Source organism: Idiotropiscis lumnitzeri, chromosome 1 (assembly GCF_059441095.1).
Source record: "Idiotropiscis lumnitzeri isolate Australia: NSW breed Sydney's pygmy pipehorse chromosome 1, RoL_Ilum_1.0, whole genome shotgun sequence".
Taxonomy (NCBI): Eukaryota; Metazoa; Chordata; class Actinopteri; order Syngnathiformes; family Syngnathidae; genus Idiotropiscis; species Idiotropiscis lumnitzeri.
In genome coordinates this window covers 9,910,861-9,936,925 of record NC_142391.1, presented here as the reverse complement: position 1 = coordinate 9,936,925, position 26,065 = coordinate 9,910,861, and the positions used below count along the sequence as shown (strand labels likewise).

The 26,065-nt window shown below is 41.4% G+C and overlaps 4 protein-coding genes across 6 annotated transcripts; 2 read left to right on the top strand and 2 right to left on the bottom strand.

Moving 5' to 3' along the window:
• Window positions 1–286: 286 nt before the first annotated feature.
• Window positions 287–1,812, bottom strand: ccdc32 (coiled-coil domain containing 32). Its single transcript, XM_088315777.1, has 4 exons — window positions 1,649–1,812; window positions 1,261–1,502; window positions 1,028–1,181; window positions 287–799 (listed from the first exon to the last, which is right to left on the bottom strand). The coding sequence occupies exons 2-4, from the start codon at window positions 1,499–1,501 to the stop codon at window positions 610–612; spliced, it is 585 nt and encodes a 194-aa protein (XP_088171903.1). The 5' UTR covers window position 1,502; window positions 1,649–1,812; the 3' UTR covers window positions 287–609.
• Window positions 1,804–5,829, top strand: pcmtl (l-isoaspartyl protein carboxyl methyltransferase, like). Its single transcript, XM_088315764.1, has 10 exons — window positions 1,804–1,947; window positions 2,031–2,098; window positions 2,171–2,325; window positions 3,205–3,309; window positions 3,405–3,436; window positions 3,650–3,754; window positions 3,839–3,959; window positions 4,306–4,391; window positions 4,581–4,750; window positions 5,495–5,829. Exons 3-10 carry the CDS (start codon window positions 2,208–2,210, stop codon window positions 5,505–5,507), a joined length of 750 nt encoding a protein of 249 aa, XP_088171890.1. The 5' UTR covers window positions 1,804–1,947; window positions 2,031–2,098; window positions 2,171–2,207; the 3' UTR covers window positions 5,508–5,829.
• Window positions 5,830–5,993: 164 nt separating this feature from the next.
• Window positions 5,994–10,433, top strand: rpusd2 (RNA pseudouridine synthase domain containing 2). The gene is made up of 3 exons (XM_088315752.1): window positions 5,994–7,080; window positions 8,123–8,419; window positions 8,488–10,433. The coding sequence occupies exons 1-3, from the start codon at window positions 6,433–6,435 to the stop codon at window positions 9,265–9,267; spliced, it is 1,725 nt and encodes a 574-aa protein (XP_088171878.1). The 5' UTR covers window positions 5,994–6,432; the 3' UTR covers window positions 9,268–10,433.
• disp2 (dispatched RND transporter family member 2) lies at window positions 10,110–23,581 on the bottom strand. 3 transcript variants are annotated; one of them, XM_088315719.1, is made up of 10 exons: window positions 23,188–23,581; window positions 19,738–19,882; window positions 18,420–18,667; window positions 17,689–17,718; window positions 16,992–17,115; window positions 16,124–16,239; window positions 15,875–15,969; window positions 14,822–14,919; window positions 14,328–14,486; window positions 10,110–14,221 (listed from the first exon to the last, which is right to left on the bottom strand). In XM_088315719.1, exons 1-10 carry the CDS (start codon window positions 23,280–23,282, stop codon window positions 10,976–10,978), a joined length of 4,356 nt encoding a protein of 1,451 aa, XP_088171845.1. In that variant the 5' UTR covers window positions 23,283–23,581; the 3' UTR covers window positions 10,110–10,975. The 3 variants fall into 3 exon arrangements, with proteins under 3 accessions (XP_088171845.1, XP_088171855.1, XP_088171866.1); XM_088315729.1 differs by lacking the exon at window positions 17,689–17,718; XM_088315740.1 differs by lacking the exon at window positions 23,188–23,581 and having other exon boundaries at window positions 18,497–18,667; window positions 19,738–19,876.
• Window positions 23,582–26,065: the final 2,484 nt, after the last annotated feature.

Sequence of the window (26,065 nt, the reverse complement as noted above, 5' to 3'; positions counted from 1 at the left end):
TAACGGGTTGAGGACTGGATTTTCTATATACAGTATCTTTTGTTTTTGTGTGTTCAAATACATTTACAATGTGTTTCAATTAAGTTTTTTTTTAAGTTTAACTGTGTTTAAAGTTTGGTGGAGCTAAAGTTATGGGTCAGTCAACCGGTATCATGTTATGTATTGAGTTGATTTTTTTTTAATTCATTCATAACCAAGTGAGATCCCTTCCATGGTTTGCAGATACACACATACACACCCAAAAAGTCTGCATTTGTGTATCAAATCAAGACTATTGATAAGGACATAAATCTTTTTTTTTAATGAAAACGTGGGTCAAACATCATTAATATGGGCTAAACATGAACACAATCTGTCAATTCACCTTCACATGAATGCACTTTTATATAAGCATTTATTTTAAATTTATATACTGCAGGTGGTCCTTCATGAGCATTTCTACAGCTAGAACATTCTGTGATACACATAGCATCACAAATAACTTGTGGTTAAAAAAAAATAAAATTAAACGGCGCAGACAAAAACAACAATGACCAACAAACAAAATGAAGCAGCTGGTGACCGCCAATTGCCATTTTTGGCGTATTTGACTTGCTTTTTGTTTTAGTGTCATTTCTCAGGACTGTGAGCCTCTTCTTCCTCAGTGTTGTGACGCTCTTCCTCTGCATCCCCGTGTCCCGCTTGCTGGTCCACTTGGGCAGGTTCCTTGGTCTGAGACGGCCTGAGCAGATATTCCAGTTCCTCCGCGCTGATGGCCACTTTCTCTGGAACCAGCCATCTCTTGAAGTGTTCAACAGCACTGTGACAAGGAGCATACATTAACTGTGTGTGTGAATGTATATGTTATTTAAACACATATATTGTTCATTTTCCAGGCACAAATGGTGTGGTCCTGCTCAATTTTGTCAGAGGCCAACAATATCCATATAATTACTGTCCATATCAAATTTTGAAATTCTACTGCCATCTACTGTCAACTAGAAATTGCATATTATTCCAATGAAAATTTTTACTTGCACCTTAATACCTTTCCTCCATGTTGTTGCTTTGGAAGAGCTCAGAGGCTTGAGCATCATGGAGAAATCTATCCCAGCATTCCTTCTTGGCTTGAGACAAAGAGCGCAGCATGTCCCTGGAGGTGACGTCACTGGACTGACCCTTGAGCTTCTTCAGGCGATTCTCTGAAAAAAATGTGATTTCTGTATGTCTGTATGTATGCATTAAGAGTTAAGTAGGGGTAGGTAAGCGAAGTAACCAAACCTAAACTGGCAATGTAGGTCTCTGAATCCTCCATTGGTTCCCATCGACCACTGGGAAAAGCGCTGGTGGATGTCCCGTCAGAATAGTCGTTGCCGTGCCCTCCCACCGGCTGGAAAGAGTCGTGGAAGTCGGTGCTGTCCGGGGAGGTCTGGGCTTGCACCTCCGGCAGGCTGGGACCGCAAATTTGGGACCAAAGATCCCCGCTGCTCCGAACCTCCTGTTTCTCGAAGTCATCGATCATTCTGTCGCAGGTTGTCACGTCAACATACGTCATAATCAGCTCGATTGAGTAACGTTTAAACAAGATAAGCATTAAACGGCTAACATAGATGAGGGAATATGAGAACTATTTCAAATTCCGTTTAACTACTATACAGACACATCTTACCTTATTGAAAAGATTTACTAGGTCACCCGTGTCCTCTACTTATCCGTTTTTGTTAACAAGAACAAAAATTATATGCTTTGCCAGTTTACTATCTTCATGATCGACTAGCTTCAGTAAACGACAAAAAAGAGCGATACACTTCCGTATTTTGTAACATACGATTGGACAAAGCGACCATCAGTCAAAGTTATTGCGATGCGATTGGATTACTGTAGTTTCCGGTTAAAAGCGAGGCAGGTGATTGGCTAATCACCGGTCAACCTGGAAGTCTGACCGTTTTGTTCGCCGCGACCGCTCAGGTAAACAAACGAAATTAAACGCTATTTTGCAATTTAGTGAGCTCGTATTAGACTAAGCCTAGTTTTAATTTTATTTATTTTAGAAACTTCTCGGGTGACTGACAAAGTCGACGTTTGCCGTGGGACAGAGACTGACAGTACTCGTGTACATGTCCGTATTTTTTAATTTCTTTTTATTTATTTTTAAATACACCTCCCCTTATCTTGCGCGTCCTTTGTTTAGGTCCATGATGTCAGTTCACAGAGATCTGTTGTAGGAGATGCGGGCTGCCTTGCGTCTGGCAATTGTGGCGATCCCAATGGGGGTGCTGCTATCCCGGACGATGGCTTGGATGTCCAGTGGCAAAACCCACCAGGAGCTTATAACCAGGCTTAGGGGTAAATATGATGTCTATAATGACCGATTATAAATTTAGAAATTATGTTCATCAGAAGAATAAATAAAGTTAAGTCAAGTAAACCTAATAAAATGCATAGTACTTCTGCTACACCGTGCCTATGTGGCGCATGGATACATCGTCGACAACTTCATCCAGATCATCAGAAGCTAACGCTGCTAATGCTAAGTTGTCATTTGTGCAATCAGCAAAACTCAATGCAGCACTGCTTACCTTTAGGCTTGAGTTGTCAAAGTTATTCACGTCCATTACTTAAGTAGAAGTATTGGGATTTAAAGATATTTTATTAAAGTAGTTTCCCCTTCAGGTTTTGTTGTACTTAAAAGTACAAAAGTAGTGTTTTTAAAACTACTCAAAGTACAAAAGTAAAAGTAACACAAGGAAGCAAAAATGCATTGAAATGCAAGTGGAAGTCAAGTCAACTATTTTCTTTTCATTATGTTCTATGTGCCCTGCTAGTCTAATCAGCTTTCCGTTGAGGTTGCATTCATGAAATAATAATTAATCAGGTTTAATCGACCCCACGCCAAAAATTAGCTAGCTGATCATGTTGTGGGCGGAGAAACTTGGTGTGTTGGGGTTATTAAGTAAATTAAATTATAGACCCATTTTTAGAAATGGGCAGATAACAAAGGATCTTTTGGTATATTACATATATTTTAAAATACATGGTTGGACACTGGACAGGCTCCCCAGAGAGCCAATAATCTGTATAAAAAAAATTTTTTTCACCATCACCAATTTTTCCCATCATCATTTGAAATGCAGCCTATTTGGCTGTTCCTCCTGTGGAAAGCTAATCAAGCTCAGAAATCACAAATGACCATAATGACATTCTGTCATCTATTTGCTCATTCAGATCATGGCGTGATCCACAGCGACAGAGTGTTCACTGCCATGCTGGCCACAGACAGAGGGATCTACTCCAGGGATTATCCATATGCAGACTCTCCTCAATCCATAGGTCTTTGTGATGATCCTTTTCTTTGCAAACGCTCTAACATGCAGTTTGCCATGCTCGTCTGTTTGATGAAAGTGGCCGTGTATTTCCTGTCACAGGTTTCAGAGCTACCATCAGCGCACCGCACATGGTAAGTGATTGAATGAAGTCTTATATTTAAAGCGCAGCATCATCACATACTTACCATAATTTATGTTCATCAGATTTACTTAATCTTTGCTCTTGCTATTCTTCTTCTGTACCAAAAAAATGAAGGTTTTTCCCTCAATGGTCTTTTGAGATTTAAATAAAGGCTTCGAATTCAATGAAGTCACCGCCCGCTAATGTCCTCTGATCCTAACAGCACGCCCACGCTCTGGAGCTATTGAGTGACAAACTCACAGAAGGGGCATCAGCCCTGGACGTGGGCTCAGGAAGTGGCTATCTCACATCCTGCTTTGCAAGAATGGTAAATTAAAATTCCAAATCAGGTCAGATTGTTCCTACGTAGCGTGGACGCGACACTCATTTGCTTCTTCTCTCCTCTGTGCAGACAGGAAGCAGTGGGAGAATAGTGGGAGTTGACCACATCGATGAACTGGTTCAAAGTTCAATCAGAAACGTCCAAGCTGACGACCCGGAACTTATTACCTCTGGACGCATCAAACTTGTGGGTGAGTAACAATGTACAGTCACACTGAATTTTAACATCTTAAGTGGCGTACCAACAGGGATAAATTCCAGCACTCCTCCACAATTCATAATAAAGGTAAAAAAAAGGCTCTAAAATATTATTGAACGATTATCCTGTGGTCTATGTTGATCAAGCACAAGGATTTGAGAGTGGACATCTTGGAGAGACCAAGCAGGCCTCACACAAACGCAAGCCGCAACATGCGAAGGGTCACCAGTTCAATTGCATGACAAAAGAAAGGGGCCGTGCTTTGAATGAAGTCTTAATTCTGGATAGGTTTTAGAGCAGGTGTGAAAGAAGCCATCTTCGTCTGTATTTCTCCGCAGTGGGAGACGGAAGGCTCGGGTACCCAGAGGGAGCCCCTTATGATGCCATTCATGTCGGTGCAGCTGCCGCTACTGTTCCTAAGGCCGTATGTATGCATTTTAGCAGCATGTAAATGTATCGTATTTACCCTGGAACCAATTATTTTTCCAGCCATTGGAGAAACATTCTGATGTATTATGTTTCACCTCGGCGGTTCCACATTATCAAAGAATATAAAAAAAAATACCCTATAATGCAACTGAGCTTCTTGAATCTCTGTCCTATTGCTGTAAAGCTTTTGGAGCAGCTGAAGCCAGGCGGGCGCTTGGTGCTGCCAGTCGGTCCCGACGGTGGCAGTCAGGTGCTGGAACAGTACGACCGTCAGAGTGACGGCACCTTCCTCAAAAGAGCCTTGATGGGAGTGGTTTACGTCCCCCTGACGGACAAGAGACGACAATGTCCGGGGTATATCGCAACATGACGTTCATCCACACTGGCTTAATGATGTTCAGAGGACATAAAAAGTCAACACACCCCTGTTCAAATGCCTTTTCATTTTCAAATTTTCTGCCGCTTTCATCAGTTACAAGTTTCATCGTCATGAAAAATTTCTTCTTGAAAAAGGTACTCAACAAATAAGTCAGTAATTATCTCAAAATATAGGAAAACAATCGACCAGGTCAATCCCCAACATAAGGGTGTGTCAGTATAAATCTGACGATTTCCTTTTGCGAATTTTGTATTATATTTTAATACTTCTAGATCATTATTAGCTCAAATTAGACCGGTAATCTGCAGTATTTTCCATAACCATCGACATGAGCTGGGTTATATGATAGTGCTCAAAATGCTTGTGTCTCGCCTACCTATTCATATCTGTGGTATTATTGTGATGAGTTGAGCAAAATTCATATAATGAGGATTTCACAAATATTGATCGGGTTTGTTCCTTTTTTTTCTTCAGTTCAGTTTTAGAGTTTAGAAGTCGTATTTATTTGTGTTTAGTTTTTTATTTATTGTATTTTTATTTTTTATTTTTTTTGACGTTCCATATGGAAAAGGTTTCAGTGATCCACCTTGGTCTCAGTTTTTCCTTTACTTCACAGAAGCCTTGCATTTGAACAGGGGTGTGTAGACTTTTATTATCCACGATAAGAGTACAAAGTTAATGAGTGAAACAACATCATGTTGCTCTCTTTGTCTTCTCAGAGGCGAGTTCTGACTGCAGTTTGGTTGCCCCACTCCCTGCAATGGGTGGAGTTGGTGCTGCATGTCTTCTGTACCCCCAGAATCCTATGATCAGCTTTTTCTTGGGCAAATGTCACCCAACACAAAATGCACAAGGAGCATCTGTTTCGGTTTTCCTCACCTAAATTGTCTTCCTCGAGTATAATAACAAATTGAAAGTGTGAACATTTGTCTTAAGTTTTCCTGGGGAAATTCACAGATTTTTACCTGTATGAATTTTCAACTTTGCACTTTCAAGTGTGCGTTTCCATGAATGCTCATGGGAAAGTCATAAAGTTTTGGTTTGAATCTTGAAAGCTTGTTGGAATCTTGTTGAAAGTAAGGGAAACACATAATGCCAAGGAGTAAACCAAAAAAGCTTCTCCAGGGCATTTCTAAATTTTTAGTCTGTGATGATACTTTGTAGAACATGATACAGTTGTGCCAAAACATGGAGGAGTCATCACAAGTGTATGAAAATACTGATAAACTCATAAAACTTGTGTTCCAGGTTGCATAAGCGAACAATGGACAATTAATTATATGTGAAACTGCTCATGAAGAGAAGGGAACATTAGGACCTTTTTTACTACTCTACTACTTTTTATCCTTGCTGTGACTGAGTATTTTAGTCCCACAAGTTTAAATGAGATGTGTAAAATTTGATGAGTAAATATTAATACACAATTTGCGGCTTTGAGTTTGATATGTGTGCCGTGAAACTGATAAACATTGATAACGTTAAAATGAGAAGACAAGTACAAGGTTTTGATCAAATATTCTTGGCACCAGCAATAGAAAGAAAACATTTCGAAGTCTTTCCAAATATATAAACTTCACGTTTATTTATTCGGATTGGATCATGACGTCACATTCGTGCGACTGAAGTTGTGAAGGACCTCTCGGCGGTGCACGCGGCTATGTCCGTCGTACGTTTTGGAAAGTTCACCCCACATTTGTCATTTTTACTTTGCTTTGAAGCTACAAGACATATATTGATCAAAACTTTATACGTTCCGTACATTCTGGTATTATGTAATTTCCGTAAACGCGCTCTCTCTGCCCGTAATAATAGCTCTTTACATTCCCCAGTTTTTACACACGCTAACGTCACAATTCCCATGGAGCTGGAAGCAGCCCCACCGGTGGAAGAAAACAACCCGGTATCAGCGGAGAGAACCGCAGTGGAGGACGCCAAATTAACCGGCAAACGTAAAAGCGACGATGCGAGCGGCTGTAGCAAAAGGCGCAGAGGAGACCGAGGAAAGAAGCTGCGTCCGGGTGAGAGATACGTGCCTCCTCCGCAGAAACGGAACCCCGGTGTCAGTTTCAGGCAGGAACATTTCGACGAGACCTCGTACTACTTCGAGGGCGGCCTGCGTAAAGTACACCCGTATTACTTTGACTTCAAGACCTATTGCAAAGGTCGCTGGATCGGGAAGAGCCTTTTGGAGGTGTTCGAGAGGGAGTTTCGAGCAGAGTCCATTGAGTATTACCAGAGCGCAGTCAAAGAGGGACGCATCTGCTTGAATGAGACCCCCGTGGAAGACCTGTCTATAGTACTCAAGGTCAGTGCCATGATAATTCAAAATGCATAAATTCAGTTCTAAATACAGTCCACAGTTCTTCATTGGAGAGTTTGGATATCATGCCATCACAACTACTTCCAATTTCAATACTTCCAACGAGCTTAGTGGGCACGAGACAAGTGTTAATATAAACACTCAACCAAACTTTACGGATAGAGAGCTTAAAAAAACTTAGCTGCACACGACGTGGTGTACATGCTGTAAAAACAAGACTTTCAAAAAAGAAAGTTTATATGCATAAGACAAATTTCATTCCAAAAATTTACATTTTATGGTTTGAACCCTTACACGGCACTCAAACATAGGTACCGTAAAAACTGCTTAAATAATTATACCATAAAAATGTAGTGCATGTAAAAGTTTAATAAAAAAGTTTGAAAATAAACACTTCTAAAATATTCAAAGCAAAGTTAAATACAATTGACCCGTGCACTGAATTTGATTTAAAAGAAGTTTAAGTCAGTAACATTATTCACATCTAATCAAGTATTATTATGACTTAATGTATTTATTTTTGAGTAAAACTAAAGGTAGCCCGCATACCACACTTGCCCTAAATTAATCTTATATATATATATATATATATATAAATATCACATTTTTTATTTTTATTTTCTAAATCATGGTGTTAATCCTATCAGGCTTGTTGTGTAGTGTCCTCTGTTCACAAGAGTTTGACTTAAACCACGTTAACTTATTCTATGGTCTATCACTAACCTATACTAACCCACTAGTCATGTCAAAATTACAGTAAATATGGTATTTAAAAAATATTTTCAGAAATATAGTCAAATTAAAAACAATAAGTACAGCATGTCCTACATGTACTGTTTGAGCTCACAATGCGCAAAATAGTTCACTGCGCCTGATTTGCATGCTCGAAATCTTGTCCAAAAACTGTGGAGTACCTGTAGATGTTTTTTGCAACTTTAGAAGCATATCTTACCGCCATATTTGGTGGAATTACCTTAGGGGTTTCAAGTGCAACGACACTGAGGCTACCTCATTGTCCCTCCCACAGAACAATGACCACATGAAGAATACAGTCCATCGCCATGAGCCGCCTGTCGTTGGCAAGCCTCTGGAGGTCCTGGTGGATGACGGAAAAGTCCTTGTGGTTGACAAGCCCGCTTCCATCCCCGTCCACCCTTGCGGCCGTTTCCGACACAACACAGTGATTTTCATCCTGGGCAAAGAGCTGGGCATCTCGGAGCTGCACACGGTCCACAGATTGGACCGACTCACCTCGGGTGTGCTGCTCTTTGCCAGGACTTTGGAGATCTCCAAGAAATTGGACCAGCTGGTGAGAGACAGACAGGTATGTTCTTTATTCTAGGCTTGTTTCGCGCATTGAGCGCATTTAGAGCTTTGAATTTGTCCTAACAGCTTGAAAAGGAGTATGTATGCCGAGTGGAAGGTGAGTTTCCGGAGGGGGAGTTGGTCTGCGAGGAGCCCATCCTGGTTGTGTCCTTTAAAATTGGGCTCTGCCGCGTTGACCCAAAGGGAAAGGAGTGTCGCACGGTGTTCCAAAGACGTAGTTTTAACGGCAAAACCAGCGTGGTGCGCTGTTTGCCTCTGACTGGCCGCACTCATCAGATCAGGGTGCACCTCCAGTACCTGGGCTTCCCCATCCTCAACGATCCCATCTACGGTGCCTCCGCCTGGGGGCCTCACAGGGGCAAGGGGGGGTTGGTGGGAAAGACTGATGAGGAGCTCTTCAAGGCTCTGGTTGAGGCACATCAGGCACAGGAGAACCTCCACTTGCTGGATGTGTCTGGCAATGGCAGCATGTTGTCTCAAGAGGGACGGAAAGATAATAAACTGGGAGATGGTTCTTGCGAAGCTGCAAAGAGTCCAGAAACTCACCAGTTGCAATGTGGTGAAATAATACCTCACACAACCGCGAAGGGGGCGCCATGTTCTTCAGTTAGTGGTGACGGCGCCATACTTGAAGAATCTCAGGACCCTCTTCGGGATGCATCATGTGGAGACCAAATGCAGACAAAAACAGACCACCTGTGTAGTGAATGCAAACTAGTACGAGCTGACCCCACCGAAAAAGAACTCGTCATGTACTTGCACGCCTTGCGCTACAAAGGACCAGACTTTGAATATTCTACGCAGTTACCTGAGTGGGCCAAAGATGACTGGTTGGAAGTGGACTGATACAAAAATTCCCCTGAAGACGTCTTCAAATTTGCTTTCCACTTGATTTTGCTATGATATCTTTTTTTTTTTTTGTTGGCTGGAAAATATACAAAAAATACTTTTGTTGCTTTTCTGTTTTTACAAGCATCATAGCTTTTTGTGATGGCATAATCATTTGTTTGAAATGCTAAAAATGGCATGCATCCAATGAAATAAATGGTATAGAACGACAAAAACATGTTATAAAATTCTCATTGTGCTCGTATGTGCAAATGTTTAACCACTGATAATTTGACCTTAGAGTCTCATTATTGTCATGACGACGGGGTGATTATGATGAGGACACCACAGGCACTTTGGTGATTCTGACCGAGCTAGAGCACCACAAATGTTTCAGCCAACTTGTAGGGAGTGTCTCTGATCCCTGATGTAAATGAAATGAGGATTTCTCACGATAAACTAATTACTGTACTTAAAAGGCATTATTATTCTGATCTTGTAACAATATCAAGAGAAAAAAATTATTTACATTTAGAAACATGCAAAGTTATTCTTTAGCCACCTGATTTTGTCCCAAATATAGCCTATCTATATTGCCAAGTTTTTAAAAAATATTTCATTTATTATCAGAGGTCTTTGACTCATCTTTAAGTCTTCAAAACAAAGTGAATGGGAAGTCTGGTCTGAAGTGAAAGTACTGTATGTGTTTGAAGGACATATTGAAGAACTTATTGAGGCGACTACCGGACAATAAGAATGACTTTATTTTTCTGTTAATTATTTTTGGTTTAAGGGTAATAAGTCGTAGACGAGCTGTGAAAAAAATCAAACCAAATAAGTTGCTGTAGTAAAATGTTTAATTTCATCAGAATGGAAAATGTAACTGTTTCAAATCCTGTAAATAAAGGCAGTGACTTTATTTTTCTTCACTTCAAAAGCCTGATTTTGTTTTACGACATGTTTGACTAAATGTGAAGGCTCATTAAGTTGTCACAATCGGAACCTTGGTTTTTACACAGTATGACATCACAATAATATGAACATTTTAATTTACCTTTTGTACATAAATACACACGACAGATATTTTTGCATATAAATTTCAAGATGTTTGGCACGTTGTTCACGTCTGTTTTGTTTCAAAATACGCGGATAAAGCTGAAGTTTGGGTAGAAATAAAAGCATTTGTGTTCCAAAGATAATTGCCTCTCGAACTTTCTGCTGCAACAAAGTCGGCCATTAATTTTTCACACCAGCACTCAAACACGCTATAGAATCTTATTAAGCCCTGAAACCCACACATGCTTAAACTTTCAGGAAACAACACAAGCATAAACTGCATCGATTCTCACGATGCTTGCAACTCTTGGCAATTGACAAACATTTAACTGACGACTTCCTCAACGGCCACAAGGGACAAACATTGTGGTCTGAGCAACTCAAACAAATGCTTTGGGACTATCACGCTTACTTGCTTAACCGTAGTTTAGACTTGTTTGTCTCAATTTTGGCACATTAGACAGACCTTTAAACCTTAATCATGAGAAGTCTTGAAAGTCTGTGAATACCTTTGTGACCTTTGCTGGACAAGAGCGCACTCTATTGGCCATTGTTGTAACTACAAGTGTTTGAATTATTCCGTGATTTTTTTTTTTTTTACTCCAATCGTCTTTCTAATTGACACTTGCATAAAGACACAACTTAAGTCTATTCGTGCACAATGTTCTGCTTATTGTGTATCATCTCGTTGTCCATCTCTCTTTATCCAAACATCCGGTAGGTCAGGCTTACTGTTTGGTAAAATGACAATTTCCTCAGTCTGACTGTTTCGACCTTTGCCACACATGTCATAAACTGTCTCCCTGAGTGAAAGACGCAGCGTGTCTCTCTTCCCATTCATGTGTCCCGGTTGTAACTGAGCTTCGCCATCGCTTTGCAGGGTATTGGAAGACCCCGGTTCAATCTCACTCAAACAAGTTTCGTTCGAGTCATCCAGAAACTCACAGGAGCTCACAGACTGCGAGGAGGGCTGAAGGATTCTTTCTTCAGTGGTTTGGTCCTCGGAGCACAGACAGAGACGGTCAGTGGTTTCAAGTGTGTGGCTAATTATAGTTTCATCCATGCTAGAGGAGGATGAAAATGTTTTATTGGTCCACTGCTGTACTGTGTTGGAACGATCTTGGCAGGTTTTACACTGCCTCTTGCCACTGGTCGTGCCATCTTTTGCCAGGCCGACCGATCGCGTTGCGTTCTCTTTGTATGGTGATGAGGTCTGCAGAGCTGGAGGAGTTTGGCGACTACACATGTCCCCACTTTCCCCGTCCAAGGATGCATCCCTCCCACAGTACTCAATCTCATCCGAGAGCATGGACGGCCTATTGGACAGTTTACTTGTGCAAGTGCTGTTCTCAAAGCTGTCACTCAGTCGATAGGACAAAGGCTGCAGCTCGTACTGCTCTGGCCCCCTGACCCCGCCTCCTGTTCCCGTCTGTTTCAGCCGCTGTTGGTTTGGGTAGCGGTAACTACCTGTGTCTTTCTCATGAGTTTTATTTGCTCTAGTTCTTTCTAAGGCCCCATTAGTAGACGATGAGCCCGGTTCCGCTCCAGATGAGTCCGACAAACACGGCAGTGGAATTCTGCCACAGTTTTTCTGAGGACCAAAAAAGCAGCACAGTGACTGGAAAAAGAAGGTTGCGAATCCACATGCTACACATTTCACCAAAAACAAGAAAATTCCCAATTTCCTGAAGAGCAAGACTGTTGAAGGCAGCATGATGATCCCAATGGAGAAAAATGCACCAGAAACTATTGCTACAGGACAACCCATCCTCTTAGTCGAATGTGCTACTTTCCCTATTTTGTCCGAGTGCGGTGCAAAACAATAAGAAATACAATAGTTGGCGACAAAATCAACAGATAACCCAGCCGCGGAGGAGATAAAGAGAGCCTCGATGCCACTCAGTTGCCACTCCAGGAGAACCAGGAGCCCGACAGTGACAAACACACTTCCACCTACCGCCACAGTTCCGAACATGCTTAAAGGAATATTGCAAGTGGTTAAGAGCAGCAAAACAAACGTAAGCGACACTGAAGTGCCAGCCACCACCAACATCTCTGAGCTCAATGCTTGTTGCAAGTCAAAAAGAGACAGCTGACTGATGAACCAGCCGTTTTCCAACCCTGGCGGTGCCCCTGATATCTCTTTGTCAAACCACTCCCGGGTTTCTCTGTAGAAAACATTTGTTTGGCTGAAGTTGAAGCTGTAGCGGTATGTGGTTTTGAACGCCAGCACGAGGGCGGCAATCCGGCCATCTGGCTGGAAGTACACCCCTCCGCCGTGTGTCAGACGGCCCTCGGCGTACCTTTCTGCCAACATCATGCTCAAGCAGTTCTCAAAAACACGAGGCGGGAAAGGGAAAGTCACATTGTTACAGCAAATGTGGAGTGTGACATCACTCTCCGAGCACCTTCTGAGAGAGACCCAGTGTAAAAGCTGCTCCACAAAACAGATATTATCTGTCGTTGCTTCTTTGTCCTCAGCGGAAGGCGCCGAGTAAAAGCTTTGGTTTTGCACATGTCCACACAGGTCCCTCAACCAAACCTGAGCATGAGGTTGACTCATTGTGAAGTCAGGATCCAGAACCAAAGAGCCATTACTTTTTGGGTTCAAGTGGTCGCCGTTATCGGTTGGTTTGATGCCCCAAACAAGCGTCAGTGTCACGGGCCTATCTTCTCCATTCATCTGCCTTTCGAACATAAACATGTGACGATATTCCGCATCATATCGCTCAAATGGGTGACCGGAGCGGAAAAGCTGAGCGGTTGTGCAGTCTTGTGTCGGAAGCTTCATTCCTGGATCAAAGCAGGACATGTACGTGCCACCCACAGTGAGCACCGCGAACCAACACACCCAGATGTATCGGAACTTCACGACCCCACAAGGCAGGATTTTGAGGAACACTAAATTGGACGTGTCAGCGAGACCTCGTTTTAGTTCTCTCAGTTTCTGTCCGAGTGTGAAAAGGAACCTCTTTCGTGAGCTTGCGTCCCAGAAGCCGCCTGTATTTTTGGCACAACAGGGCTTCCACCCCTGCAGCGAAGCGGATGCGGCCGATGCTTCCGTGTAACGTTCGCGTAAGATAAAAGCGCACGGCAGCCACACGAGTGCCGAGAGGGAACTAATAAATGAGGCGGTTCCAAGATAAACCGCAAAGCATCTGATAACCGTGATGCTGCTGAGATAACCGGAGCAAAACGCCGCGCTGGAAGTCAATCCCGAAGCGAATATCAAATAGCCCATTTCCTGCAAAACCTTGTGTACTCTCTTCTCCAGGGACGCTGAGGGCTTCTGGGACAGTTGCATATTCCAGAAGTCTGCGAAGATAAAAACTTGATTGGAGCAACTCCCCAGGAGGATAAGCGCTGCCGAAAGGTTAACCAGCGGGAAGAAAGTCAGGCGGAATGCAACTTTATAGAGGAAATAGGAAGTAAGGAGGGACCCGCTGATTGCTACCGCAGATAATGCCACCATGAAGAGAGAGTGAAGATAGAGAGCCATTGTGATAAGAAGGGAAATGATTGCAAGAACGGGAAACACCGCGTCTCTTGTTAGATAATACTTGAAGAGTGTCTGCTTGATTCCGAGATCCATGCCAGTGATGGTCGTATTCTTGTAAGTCAGGTCTCTTCCCTTTAGACTCCTCATGTAGATCTCCATCATGCGTTCCCCCTTATCCACGGGTAGAAACAGAAGACTGTATTTGAGGGTGGGGATCTGATACTCAGCCGTCTGCGGTCCGAGGAAATCTTTATCAACCAGGAAGTGCAGGATTTGGAACACTATGCGGGACTGTTTGCAGCGTGACGGGACAGAAGAGCAACTTCCATATTTGGGTCTCTGAACACAGGCCTCCACTAGATGTCCGTCATGGTAGTAAGGCGCACACTTCCGGAGAAGGTTGAGCGCCTCAGAGACCTAAAGGAAAACAATACATTATAGGTGAAATGGTTTTCAAATGTGGCAAAAATAATTGCTGGAAACTTTTGAATCGTTTGTGTGTTGGCAAATATGTTTGCGCTACCTGTTGTGCGGTTAGGCCTAGGCAGCAGGAAGCATTTGTGAGGGTGGCTAAGTAATTTCCCAGGGACCAGCTGGGACAGCAGCCGCTTCTTGATGCCGTCTCCGCCTCGCCTCTCACGTGTTGCTGGCACACATCCTGGAACTGAGCCTGGGAGCGTATCTGAGACCAACAAGAGAGATGTTTTTGAAGGCGTTCCGCGACTAATTATCCAATTAGGAGTCGGAGGCGCCAATGTTCCAATTTTAAAATGGGATGATGACGCTGCGCAACAGAAATATTTAATCAGGGATGGCTTTCTGTATCTCTTAATGTATTTTTGATGCTGATTTAAAAAAATAGATATTATTATTATTATTATTATTATTATGAAAACTACAGTAAAACTACAGTTAAAAGGAAGGCAGTTTCTGACTTTACTTGCATCTCTGATTAAAATAATGAGGAGTCGAATCACCAAGATGGCACGAGTACAGATCAAATCATCCTCATCATACCCTGGATTGCTCCATCTCGCACATGGCATGGATGGCCTTCAGGCTCCAGAGACTGGCTGAGATTTCTGAGCGGAACACAAGCTGCGCCAAATGTTGGCCTGTTAGGAGGAAACAGATGGAATCAACATGCAATATGGCAAGCGATCAATCATCATTTTCTTGTTGCATTTAAAACAATTTTGTATTTCGGGCAGTCAATAAAAGAAAACAATTAGCGCTACTCCTGTGATGATTTTGGTATCATTAAACAAAAGTCGCAAAACTCTAAAGACACAAACCTGTGTCACCCCTTTCCACTCCTCGTTTGAGCTCAAAGTGATACTAAGCCTAACATAATTTAATTATTATTTTTGAGATACATTTCTTCAGCAAGCCTCCTCCAACAGTGCGTCTTATCACGACTTACGTCCGTGTCGGTCGTTTGACCCGAGTGAGCAAAACTGTGGCTATCATTAATGATAATTCAACTATGTGAGAAGAGCTGAGAAAAGCAAACATGGCTCATGCTACTAATAACTCTAAATTTGTGGCCCTTTCAAGCTCATTTCGATCAGCAGTATGCAAACAAAGAAACTGCGTTGTCACGGCCAACTCGTCTTAACATGTTAATGCAGCCTCCCAAATTATGTATATGTGTGTGTGTGTATTTTTAGGAATTCAAAATTTAATTTAAAATGTAATTTATATATATTTTTTAAAAATTGTATCATGTATCAAAGCAATTATCAAAAACGCGGATCTGAATCAGTCAATCTGCTGTATAATAAAACACACATTTTTCCTCAGTTAAAACTGCCAAAAGCCTCCAAGTGTAAAAATGTACAATAATGAAATGGGTCAGCAGTTAAATTTATGGCGTGACGAGTTATTTAATCTTTCCAAATCTGTTTGGAATTGCTTATTGATTAATTGAGTCTGAAGCAATCTTGATCAAAAGGCAATTAACTCCTTGGTTGCAACCAGCCGAGGTACTGCAGAGTCGGCCGTTTTGTAAAAATGAGAATTCATTGAGTCGGGCAAGGAAACGCAATAAAATGCTCATTTCTGACTCACCGGGTGAATCGCACAGGAATGACTCTGAACTCGAGTCTGTGGCGAGCATCCTCTTGAATCGTAGTCCAGTAGTGTTGTGGAAGCCATGTTCGCTGCTAAAAGTCAAACACAACTAACATATTGTTTGCTGCTTTGCCTTCCCCAAAATAATTGCTGGCAAGAACATCGTTAAACCAGCAAGGCTTGTGAGCTAAAACTTCCACGATACTGAGAGGGGATCGTTCACTTCTGCCCCAACTCTCCGCTGACCTTTCACTGAGCTGTTGTGGCAAAAGAGACAACGGTTTCCCCGGGCCAGTGTTCTCTTGTAGCTTGGATAAGCTGGACTGGCGAACTGCGATGTTTGTCCCCCGTGGCTCGAAGCCCTGAAGAAAGAAATCAAAACAAAAAAACTCTGTGGATACTCGAAATCAGCTTCTCTGTAGAAATCAGAGAGCAGTTGTCAGTTCCACTTCAATTACACGTGGCTTGTCCTCAACAAACACCATGAGCAGGACATTTAATTTGATCCATTCATGAATTAATTTATCTCCTGTGGGAATGCCTTACTCCTTACTTGAATTCAATTCGTCAAGATTACAGAGCGTGTCACTTGATCGAATTTAGTGCAGCATTGTGAACGGCGATGGAGATGTGATGGGAAAAGTAATTAACAATCAACCTGAGGCCCGAATGGTTGTGTTTCAATTTCAAAGAGAAATTCAATTTTACAGACTTTATGCTTTAGTGTAAACAGCAAGTTGTTCCCTGCACGTAAATAAGTTTCCCTAAGAAAGCCGTGCTTATAAAAATTACATAAATTTAAACTGAAAAAAAAAATATAGATCCAATCTTTAAACAGATTTCATTCAGATTTTGTCAAATCTCTAATCTTCAGCATCTTAAGATTTTTTGTTTTTTCTATTACATTTTTTTCTGATGCCACCACAGAAGGTCATGGCAACAGTTGTGTTCAGTGACTCATAAGGCCTCAACACACCAATCCGACGTCGGCCGTCATGGCCAACTGTCGCGTCAGCCGAGCAGTCGGCACCTCGGACCGGAAAATGACGGAAGAACACAACACATGCAAAAGCGGTGATGATATCCTTACGAGACCAAATTTTCCACCACTCACCAGCAGAGGCTCAGAGAAATCTGGCAACGGTCCAATGAGGAGGCCAGCCAGCGAACATCCGAGTAGCAGCAAAGCGCATCCCAGGAGAACCTCTAACGGGTAGTTCACCAGCATCTGGGAATAGCTGTCAAGCGAAGGTAGAAATGAAGACCACAAGAACAAGATGCTGTCAATAACAGAGGAGGTGATTTTTCTTTTTTCAGACATTCATGTGGAAAAAGGAGATACTACAATTTATACTGTATTTTTTTTTGTTGTTGTTTTTTTACCCAGCCGAAGATGGAGGTATTTGAGAATGACTTAAATGACGATAGAGGCCAAGCAAGAATTATTTGATAGGTCGTCTCCTAATTTGAGTACATCTGAGAAACTGTGTACCGAGGTGGGTGCTGCTGTTTTGGTTAGCAACAAGTTGAACAGGGCTCTGCTGTTAATTTGTCTGAACAATGGCATCTATAACCCGAGGTAATTAGAGTTTACTGGGTCAATTAACATTGGGAAAAACATAATTAGAGGCACGGCTGCAATTTGAGGAAATACGGTGAAGATGGTCACGTCACTAATTATAATTGCGAAGATTGCGTTTGATTTGGTCTTGTTAGTGGGGCATGTAATAAAGATGTCCTTTATTAGTCCCACAATGGGGAAATTTGAGAATAATAGCTCTCGGAAAGAAAAAAAAAAAGTGCAATCTTACTTTCTCACATAGCAGTGGAGTCCTCCATCCCTGTTAATGACAGCGAGGCAATTATATTTATATCAAGGCAACTCAACGTGCGTCACTAAATAGAAACACGACACTTAATTCAAAGGATTTACAAACAAACAGCCAAAACCATTCAATTGACATTTAAACACATTTACATGCAAAAGATTTAAAGGCATCTATGCAAATTGAAAAAAATAAAAAGTAGCTCACTCAAATTTACTGACGGTGAATTGATTTTCAATGCCTGAAAGACCTTCACGGTAAAGTTTTTATACTGGATTTAAAAGCATTTACACAATGGGGTTGACTTCACTTCTGTTGCTATCTTATTCTACTTACGTGCAGCATAACAGGTAAATGCCGCCTCACCGTGTTTGCTTTGAAACCTGAGTCTGCATAATTGACCAGAGTCTGTAGACCTCAGAGCCCTCCTGCATTTACATTCGATAAATTGTATGGTCGGCAGCTCATAGATTATTTCGGATGAACGATTTGGAGCCGAAGCAGTGACTTAAAGACGAAGGCATAGCTACCTACTAAATATTTCTGTTTTGTTTTGGTTTAGCTGAATGACATTTTTGGTTCATCAGTTGAGCTGTTGTTGTTTGGAGACATTGATAAATATAGCGGTGTATCATCTGCAAAGCCAACATTGTGAAGCATTTGACGCAAGGGGAACATTATACGGCAGTTATACTAAATGCTCGTCTCAAACACACCCGACTGTCACCACGTGCCGCTGCGTCGGTCTTTGTTTGCCGCCTTCGCTGGATCCATGCAGCCAGTGGCATCTCACCGCGACGTGCTGGCGAGACATCTGATGGGTTGAACTACAGCTGTGGCCCACTCGGACCACCGCACCCGCCTCTGAGGGAGGGCCGCTGGTGCTGTTTGGCTCGTTTGCTTTGAGAGCATCGTAGGGGCTGCAGTGGGGGCATTTCAGGAGATGAGCTTGACCCGGAGGAACCTAAATGCAGGGGATAAAAGGGGGAAAAAACATTCCCAGGCAATCCAAAAGTGGAGTCAGAGAGATGTTTATAAAGGAATACCTGTGTTTCCAAAATGTTTCACTCAAGTCCAGCTCACAAAAATTATTTTGGAGTTTTTTAATTTAGGTTCAATATTTTACCACAATATTATTAGAGATGGAAGTTACCAATTTTACCGGCTAACCCGCCATTACTTGAAGGTTCTCATACATGTGCACCTCAGTGTCACTTATTTGCCCATATGGTGGCATTTCAAATCTGACGGGCAACACCCTTCACTCCATTTATGTGATTGTCGGGAAATTTCTCACCGAGACGGCCGTGGTAATTATTACACTTGACCCTTGCAAATCTAAGATCAGCAAAGGTTCCTCCATGGAAAAAACTTTCAGATCAGATTTTGGCAACTGTCACAAAATCTTGAAAAATGCTCAGAAATATTTATGGTTATGGGACAAAAATACCGAAAAAAAAAAAACTACAAATCCTTGGCTGCCGAACCGTTTGTATGCAGCGGTCGACTGTCGTTTTTAGCTGTAATATCACATTCACCACTAGATGGCAGACATGACTTAGTTGCACTTGGATCAGGTCTTGTACTCAGAGTAGGCCTAATATTTTTCTTTGGCAGGGGGTTATTTGGAACCATTTGAACGACAAACATAGGATCTCAATATATTTTTGAGTGAGTTGACCTTTGTGGAAAAAATGCACAAAATGAGTTGGTTTGCTGTTTAGCAGTTTCGCGCCATCCTTGAATTGTCATTTTTATGCAAGAGTCTCCTTTGTACTTGAAAAGATATTCCACGATGTGGTTATTTGATTTCTTCAAACCCTTTACGGTTGGGTTATGATAGAGCATCTTTTCTATATGCATTAAGAAATGTATTATAAAAAATGAAAGACAGTAAAGAGCACATATCTCGCTCATGTAAGCATGTATTTGATCAATATTTAAAATGGCATTTTTCCACATACATCTGGTTATGCCCAATGCATGTCTGGCGTGTAGATCATAAAACACGCTACAAGCATATTTTCTACCAACTTGGTGATAAAGTTGGCTGGATGAAGAGGGTCCATCAAGGCTGCTGCAGCTGTCACGTAGCTCCCGATCGGCTTGGTTGATATTCACATTGGTCTGTTCTGGATACACGCTGTCGGGAGGGCACAGCGACAGCACCGGGATCCCGCTGCGGAGGACGAGTCACAGGAGGAAGGACATAAATGAAACATTTCCAAGTCGGAGCTATTTTATTCCCATTTTGCCCTTATATGCCTCCCATGATTGTGAGCAGAACTAATTAGGCAGAGAATGAAGCTCTGGGTGTCACACCGTGACAACTGGAAGCAAGCAATTAAAAAAAGCAAGCAGGAAATGGGGAGGTAAAAGAGTGAGCAGATGTGAGTCATGCTCTGTCACGTAATGATATAGGAAATGCCACATCCTTGTGTATCCATGAACCTCCAGCTTTTATGGATGGCAACTGGCTTGCATGGGTTATTTTGCCAGCATTGAACCTTGTAAACTAATTACTGAAAATAAGCACCACCAGGCAGCAGGACTGTTTTCTTACTCATATGAAAACAAAACAGACACACCGTGATCTGAGGCTGCATGCCGGCTTCAGTATATGCCAAGTGTAATAATACAAGAGAAATGAATGAAAAGGATAAGAGCAAGCTTTTTAAATGAAAAATAAAATGAATTGTGCCTAGTCTAAATCAAGGTTATTTTAGTTCATGTAAACTTACAAAATAACTCCAACTAGAATTGAAAAAAGGTTTTTATTAATGAAATAAAATTAAAATGAGAGTGCTCTTCTGATTTAAACTACATTTGACATTTAACTTAACAAAACTGTATTACTGTATAGCCGGAAGAAGGAAGGTCAAACATGTGTTGGAATTGGTCTTTAGTTTATTACACAGTATTTATTTATTATTATTTTTATATTTATTTTAATCGTGCACTCGACGAATACTCCACGTAATTAAAATAAAACTAACACTAAAACTAAACTCAACATTTTGGAAAAAATAAAACATTATACAAACAAACAAATCCCCTAAAGACCACCATCATGAACTAAAACTAACCGAATTAAAAAAATAAAATAAAAATGAAACAAAAATGAACTGCAATGGAAAATCAAATACTATTAAAACATTTGTTTAAACTGAAAAAAAAAATAAAGTGTTAGACTAACATGAGTTCAGGAAACAGTGTATTTATTCTGAGCATCGATTAAGCTTTTTCTTTGGCTTTTGTGCTACACTTTTCTCCAAATACTGGGTGTTAAATGTGTGAAGAGTAGAAATTTCACTGCAAGTACGCAAATTTGCATCAATTTACTTTGCCTGACCATGCACGTTGTCACTTAAAGCATATTCAGGACCTGTGGTGAACTTTTTAACTCATTCAGGCCCAGCCGTTTTCGCGAGAGGAAACAACTCAATCACAGCCTTTTTTTCTGGATTTTGACTGATTTTGCAAGGCCTAGAGAATATTGTGTTCTAAAGATAAAAACATTGAGCTATGATACCAAAAAAAAAAAAAAAAGGCTAAGACGTATAAATACGTCTTTGGGAGGCAGGGACTACAATTTTGAAAATGTATATATATCTTATGCATTGAATGAGTTAAACTTTTGCGACTGTTGTGAATATCTTATGTGAGTTACGCAATATGCACCTGTGTATCCACTGTAGCTCCTTTTAAGGGACCCAAGAGCACTCAATTGCATTATTTTATGCACGCGTATATTTAAAGGTGCAACATTTAGGAGTCCAGTAAAATGATTCCCAGGGCGCTTTGTCTGTCAGTACATGTGACCTTTTAACAAATAAGTGATGCAGTTGTGAGTCAGTAAAACAGTAAAAGCCCGTGTAGCAATCGCTTGTTTTTCCACAGTGAATGAGATGCGACCGCACTTCCTGCCATGTCACTATGGCGACGCAGTAAGTCAACACGGGCAAGTGACCATGTAGTCTTGAATGTGCGTCCCCTAATGAGGCACAGTGATGGAGAAGAGTGCAGGAGCAACGGTTTTAGTTGTATTGCATTCACTTGTACCATGAAACAAAGAGTAATCCAAATTTAAACGTGTAATGTTGCACTTATTGAATGTTATTGCTAAGTCATTATTTGACAGTGCCCGAGCAACGGGTTAGTTTTGCTGTCACAAGCACGAATACGCTAGAATACACAAAACAAAAGGTTCTGATTTATTAGGTACACCATTCCCAGATGTTGTCGATTCATTAGAAAGCTAAAGTGTTGTATCGTGTTGCCCTGCAGTTTTGCAAGCCTTCGGAGCCGGTGTAGAAGTTCAGGTAAGATAAATGTAGCTTTTAAATGTATTTATGTTTCTTCAATTATTCTATCCATTATTTATTTATTTTTTATTATACCGCTTGTCCTGTTCAGAGCTGTAAGGACTTGGAGCCGATCCCAGATAACATTGTGCCAAAGACAGACTACACCTTGTACTGGTTGCCAACACATACAGACAACTGGTCAGGCTTCTATTCACACCATCACTGAATGGGAAATGAGCAACGAAACTAACGGTGACTCTCCATCCAGCCATCACTTTTCCATATCCTCAGCAAGGTCGCGGGTGAGAAGCCTATCCCAGACTTTGGGCAAGAGGCGGGATATTCCCTGGACTGGTCTCCAGCCATGGTAAGAAATGATCAAGTTTTAACCTCTTAATTGTGTTTTTGCTTCTATCGATTCTGGCAATAACAGCCAAAATAAGTAGCAGCATCTTAAATTAACACGCCGTTGTTATTTAAGAAACACAATCTCTTCAGTATATCGACTTTTTGTGATATTTTGCGTTGGGCTGTGTTGTGAGATTTGCTTAGTATGTGCCTTCATTCAGTAACGTTAGGAAATACTAATTTAATGCGCAAAAAAAGTAAAAATGCTCCGTACCCTAAACATACATGAGTTCCACCTGTGCCATCTTGCAACACCAATAGTCGCGCTTAGTTTGGATTGACTGCGATGTTATACGGCACCTTTATTGAAATCTAAGGGCAGCACAGTGCTGAGTGGTTAGCTCAATTCTGAGGTTCTGGTTTTGAATCTCACGGTCACGCCTTCTTGTGTCGAGTTTGCTTGTCTGTGTGCTTTACCAAGTAAGTGAGCTGATATATTGGGCCCAGCTGGATTGACGAGGCTACATTCATGTTAATAAGAGGTGTTCCTAATAATTTGGTTGAAAGGGGCGGAATATTGTGCAAACCAGAGCAAAAAAAACGAAGAAACATGCATTCTAATGCCTTCTTGATAATCAGTTGAACAGTGCTATTTTCGTAAAAGCGGCGTTTGTGATCCCTTAGATGTGATTAGAATGTGTAGGCGTACCTAATTAAGTGTCCAGCGTGGTAAAACAATAGAAGCGGTCGGCATGCACTTAATTGTTCACGGCAATGTGGTTTCTTAAAATAAATAAATAAATAATGCAATTACTCCACATAAACCCACCTATGATAAGCCTCTTGGGTGTCCTTTTCTTCTGTGGAAGAATCATCCATCACTATCGCATCCGTGCTGTCCCCTGCGGTCGAGCCAGCATCCATCTCCAGCTCGTTTTCATTTGCCGGTTACAAAAATATCAGGATCGATGTGATAAAGGTTTGAGCAAAGAACGAACAGTCCCCGTTTGCTCCGGGCGCGAGCCTTGTTTCTGGGGCTGCTACGGAGCACCACCGGGGCTCTGCGGGTTAATCTGCCCGGAGCTGAGCTCCGATTGGCGGATTCCCGGTGATGCTGAGGACGCCGCCTGGTTCTGTCCAACCCGCCCGAACTGGACCGCCTATGACGGACACAAGTGGCTCCCAGTTGTTCGGAAACAACCCACTACTTCCGTCTTGAAGTGGATCCACAAACGGTTGATGCTACTGTGTTTGAACCTAATTTACGATGACGTCATTCTAGTAAAACTATCGCGTCAGTATGGCCACAACATTAGGTACACCTGACCTGCACAGTATAAGTGTCAACATTTGTTTGTCCAGAGACGTATTCATTTAACCATATATATATATATATATATATATATATATATATATATATATATATATATACAAAATTAAAGCGTTAACTCAAGATACAGTTAAAAAAATATTTTAACTTACCTCAGTTTTATTATTTGCATGTCTTTCAAAGACAAATTCAAACACTGTACTGTATATTAGGTGTACAATTTTAGCACGTCATCTCAGAACAAAACACCTTGCTCAAGTTACCACTGGGCCTTGCAAACCATCACTGTTGGAGTGTGGTGCTTGTGGGCAGAACTAAAGGTATGCGTTTTGAGAAACCTTTCTAAAGAATATGCCTGGAAATATGACTCCGTTTGGATCATATTCAAGGATCAAAGCGATGAGAACAGTCTTTGAATTAAAATATTCTTCATATTTGGTGATTTTTACATTAATTACCAGATATTATTCAAGTAAATATGTTGTAAGCTTCACACCGATTTTTTTTTTTTTTTTGCGATTAATTAGTTAAAATTTTTAATCGCTTGACCACACTAATATATAGATCAGAATCGGTCCCGAGCTATTTCCGATTGTATGTAGTACTAAGTCGCCTCTCAATATGTGCATGTAACTCATAACCTTCTCAAAGACAGAGATCTTCGAACAAGACAGATGTCAAACTTTCTTGAAATCCAAGACGTTTATTAACAAAATCCTTGAAAGCCCCTTTTGTCTCCACAAGGAGGTGCAAATTCCCCCATACAAAAAAATTGATTTACATTTCCATGCCTTTAAAAAAAAAAGTTTAATTTTCCTGCCCAGTGTGACCACACATACAGCACATACCGAAAACAACGTTGAGTGCAGCAATGGTTTGCAATATCAGTGAATTGAAGGAGATGAAAATGCTGATGAAGATGACCCTGTTCAGGAGGGCTTACATCTGCAGTTAGAAGGAAAGCGACCAAGGGGAAGGCCCTTGTATACATCAGGATTTACAGGCCTGGTGCATACATCAGAATTTGTTCCACTTCAAAGTGAAGGCAGAGGATCCTCAAAACAGGAGTTGCTGGAGGATAATCACGAGGGCAGCTGACCCTGCAGTTTAGTTCGGGAGAAAGCATACAGCATGCAAACAACTTCACTCTTAAGTCAAACCGAATGGGTGTGTTCATCCTTTGAGGTTTAACCCATTTCTTTTGACGTTAGAAGACAAATGTGAATACATATCGCCTTGAGTGCAAAATATTCAATTGTGAAAAGAAATATTATTTTCCAGCCTGCTTTACCTGTTTGAGTTAATTGAGTTGTCACACATTACTTAGGGAAATAGTGACTTTTGAGTATTGTTTGCTTTAAAATGAGCGCTTCAACATCATGATAAAATGTTTCTTTTTCGCCTGCGCTGACTTAAAAAGGGAAGCGCGAGTGTGACAAGCAAGTGGCCACTAATGAGGCGACTGGCAGGATGGATGTTGGTCTGGCTTCGCTTCCTAATAGGAATCATGGCACCGGACCCTGGCAGCCTCGCGGGGGCCACTTGAAAAGGCATTGACCAGTAAAAGGCCAGATCAAAGTCAGTTTAGCCGTTTCAGATGAGAGCCTTTTTTTTTATCTTTGTAAGTGACCTAATTTCTATCTATTAGTGCTTCACTGAATCACAATGAGGAAGTGACTCGTGAATGAGGCTGATTTTATTAAGCACAGTCACTTTCATTGGGTAAATGCATATCCTTGGGCAATGTTTATCATCAATGCAATTACAGTATGCAGTGCTTATTTTATTTGTTTCGAACTAATTGTTGTTGGGTTAGCGCAGTGGATTTTTTATACATGCATTGAAAAATGTATCATCATAAATTAAACGGATTTTATACGTATGTAAAATAGCATTTTCATCATACATCTATATATATATATATATATATATTTTTTAAAGAGGCCAAGCACATTAATTATTGACTCTTCCATTTGAAGTTAACCGTAAAAGTAAGCATTAAAAAAAGAAAACTACCTGTTGTGTATTAAATCAACCCACAGTCCCCCTTTTGCCTCAACTGTTTCAACACAGAGCAGACAACAATGCTCTCAAGCATGTTTTCTTTATCCTCTGCAAAAAACAACTAGCATTACTGCAGCCTAGCTCCGCTAGTCTTCTGTTTCATCCCCAAATCTGTAAGGTATGTCTCAGCTTTTGCATTGAAACATGCTGCATGATGATGTGGTGCTGACGAGAACTCCTGCTGGCTGGCCTGCCGGGTGTAAAGTTACGCAGACAGGACACACCTCCAGTGGGAGTTTCCACGACGAGGAGGAGGAGGAGGAGGAGGTGGTAGAAGGAGCAGATCACTACTCCTCTCCACCCTCAAGTCACC

Bases quoted from the DNA above. Each gene is read 5' to 3' on its own strand.
- ccdc32 (XM_088315777.1), bottom strand. From the start codon at position 1,501: ATGATCGATGACTTCGAGAAACAGGAGGTTCGGAGCAGCGGGGATCTT. The intron at 1,182-1,260 runs GTTTGGTTACTT...CATTTTTTTCAG, and splicing joins GACCTACATTGCCAGTTTAG to AGAATCGCCTGAAGAAGCTC. The intron at 800-1,027 runs GTATTAAGGTGC...TCCTTGTCACAG, and splicing joins AGCAACAACATGGAGGAAAG to TGCTGTTGAACACTTCAAGA.
- pcmtl (XM_088315764.1), top strand. From the start codon at position 2,208: ATGCGGGCTGCCTTGCGTCTGGCAATTGTGGCGATCCCAATGGGGGTG. The intron at 3,310-3,404 runs GTCTTTGTGATG...TTCCTGTCACAG, and splicing joins AGACTCTCCTCAATCCATAG to GTTTCAGAGCTACCATCAGC. The intron at 3,755-3,838 runs GTAAATTAAAAT...TCCTCTGTGCAG, and splicing joins CATCCTGCTTTGCAAGAATG to ACAGGAAGCAGTGGGAGAAT.
- rpusd2 (XM_088315752.1), top strand. From the start codon at position 6,433: ATGTCCGTCGTACGTTTTGGAAAGTTCACCCCACATTTGTCATTTTTA. The intron at 7,081-8,122 runs GTCAGTGCCATG...TCCCTCCCACAG, and splicing joins ACCTGTCTATAGTACTCAAG to AACAATGACCACATGAAGAA. The intron at 8,420-8,487 runs GTATGTTCTTTA...TTGTCCTAACAG, and splicing joins AGCTGGTGAGAGACAGACAG to CTTGAAAAGGAGTATGTATG.
- disp2 (XM_088315719.1), bottom strand. From the start codon at position 23,282: ATGGATGCTGGCTCGACCGCAGGGGACAGCACGGATGCGATAGTGATG. The intron at 17,116-17,688 runs GTAAGATTGCAC...TTCGCTTGACAG, and splicing joins CTCCACTGCTATGTGAGAAA to CTATTCCCAGATGCTGGTGA. The intron at 16,240-16,991 runs GTGAGTGGTGGA...TTCTTTCTTCAG, and splicing joins ATTTCTCTGAGCCTCTGCTG to GGCTTCGAGCCACGGGGGAC.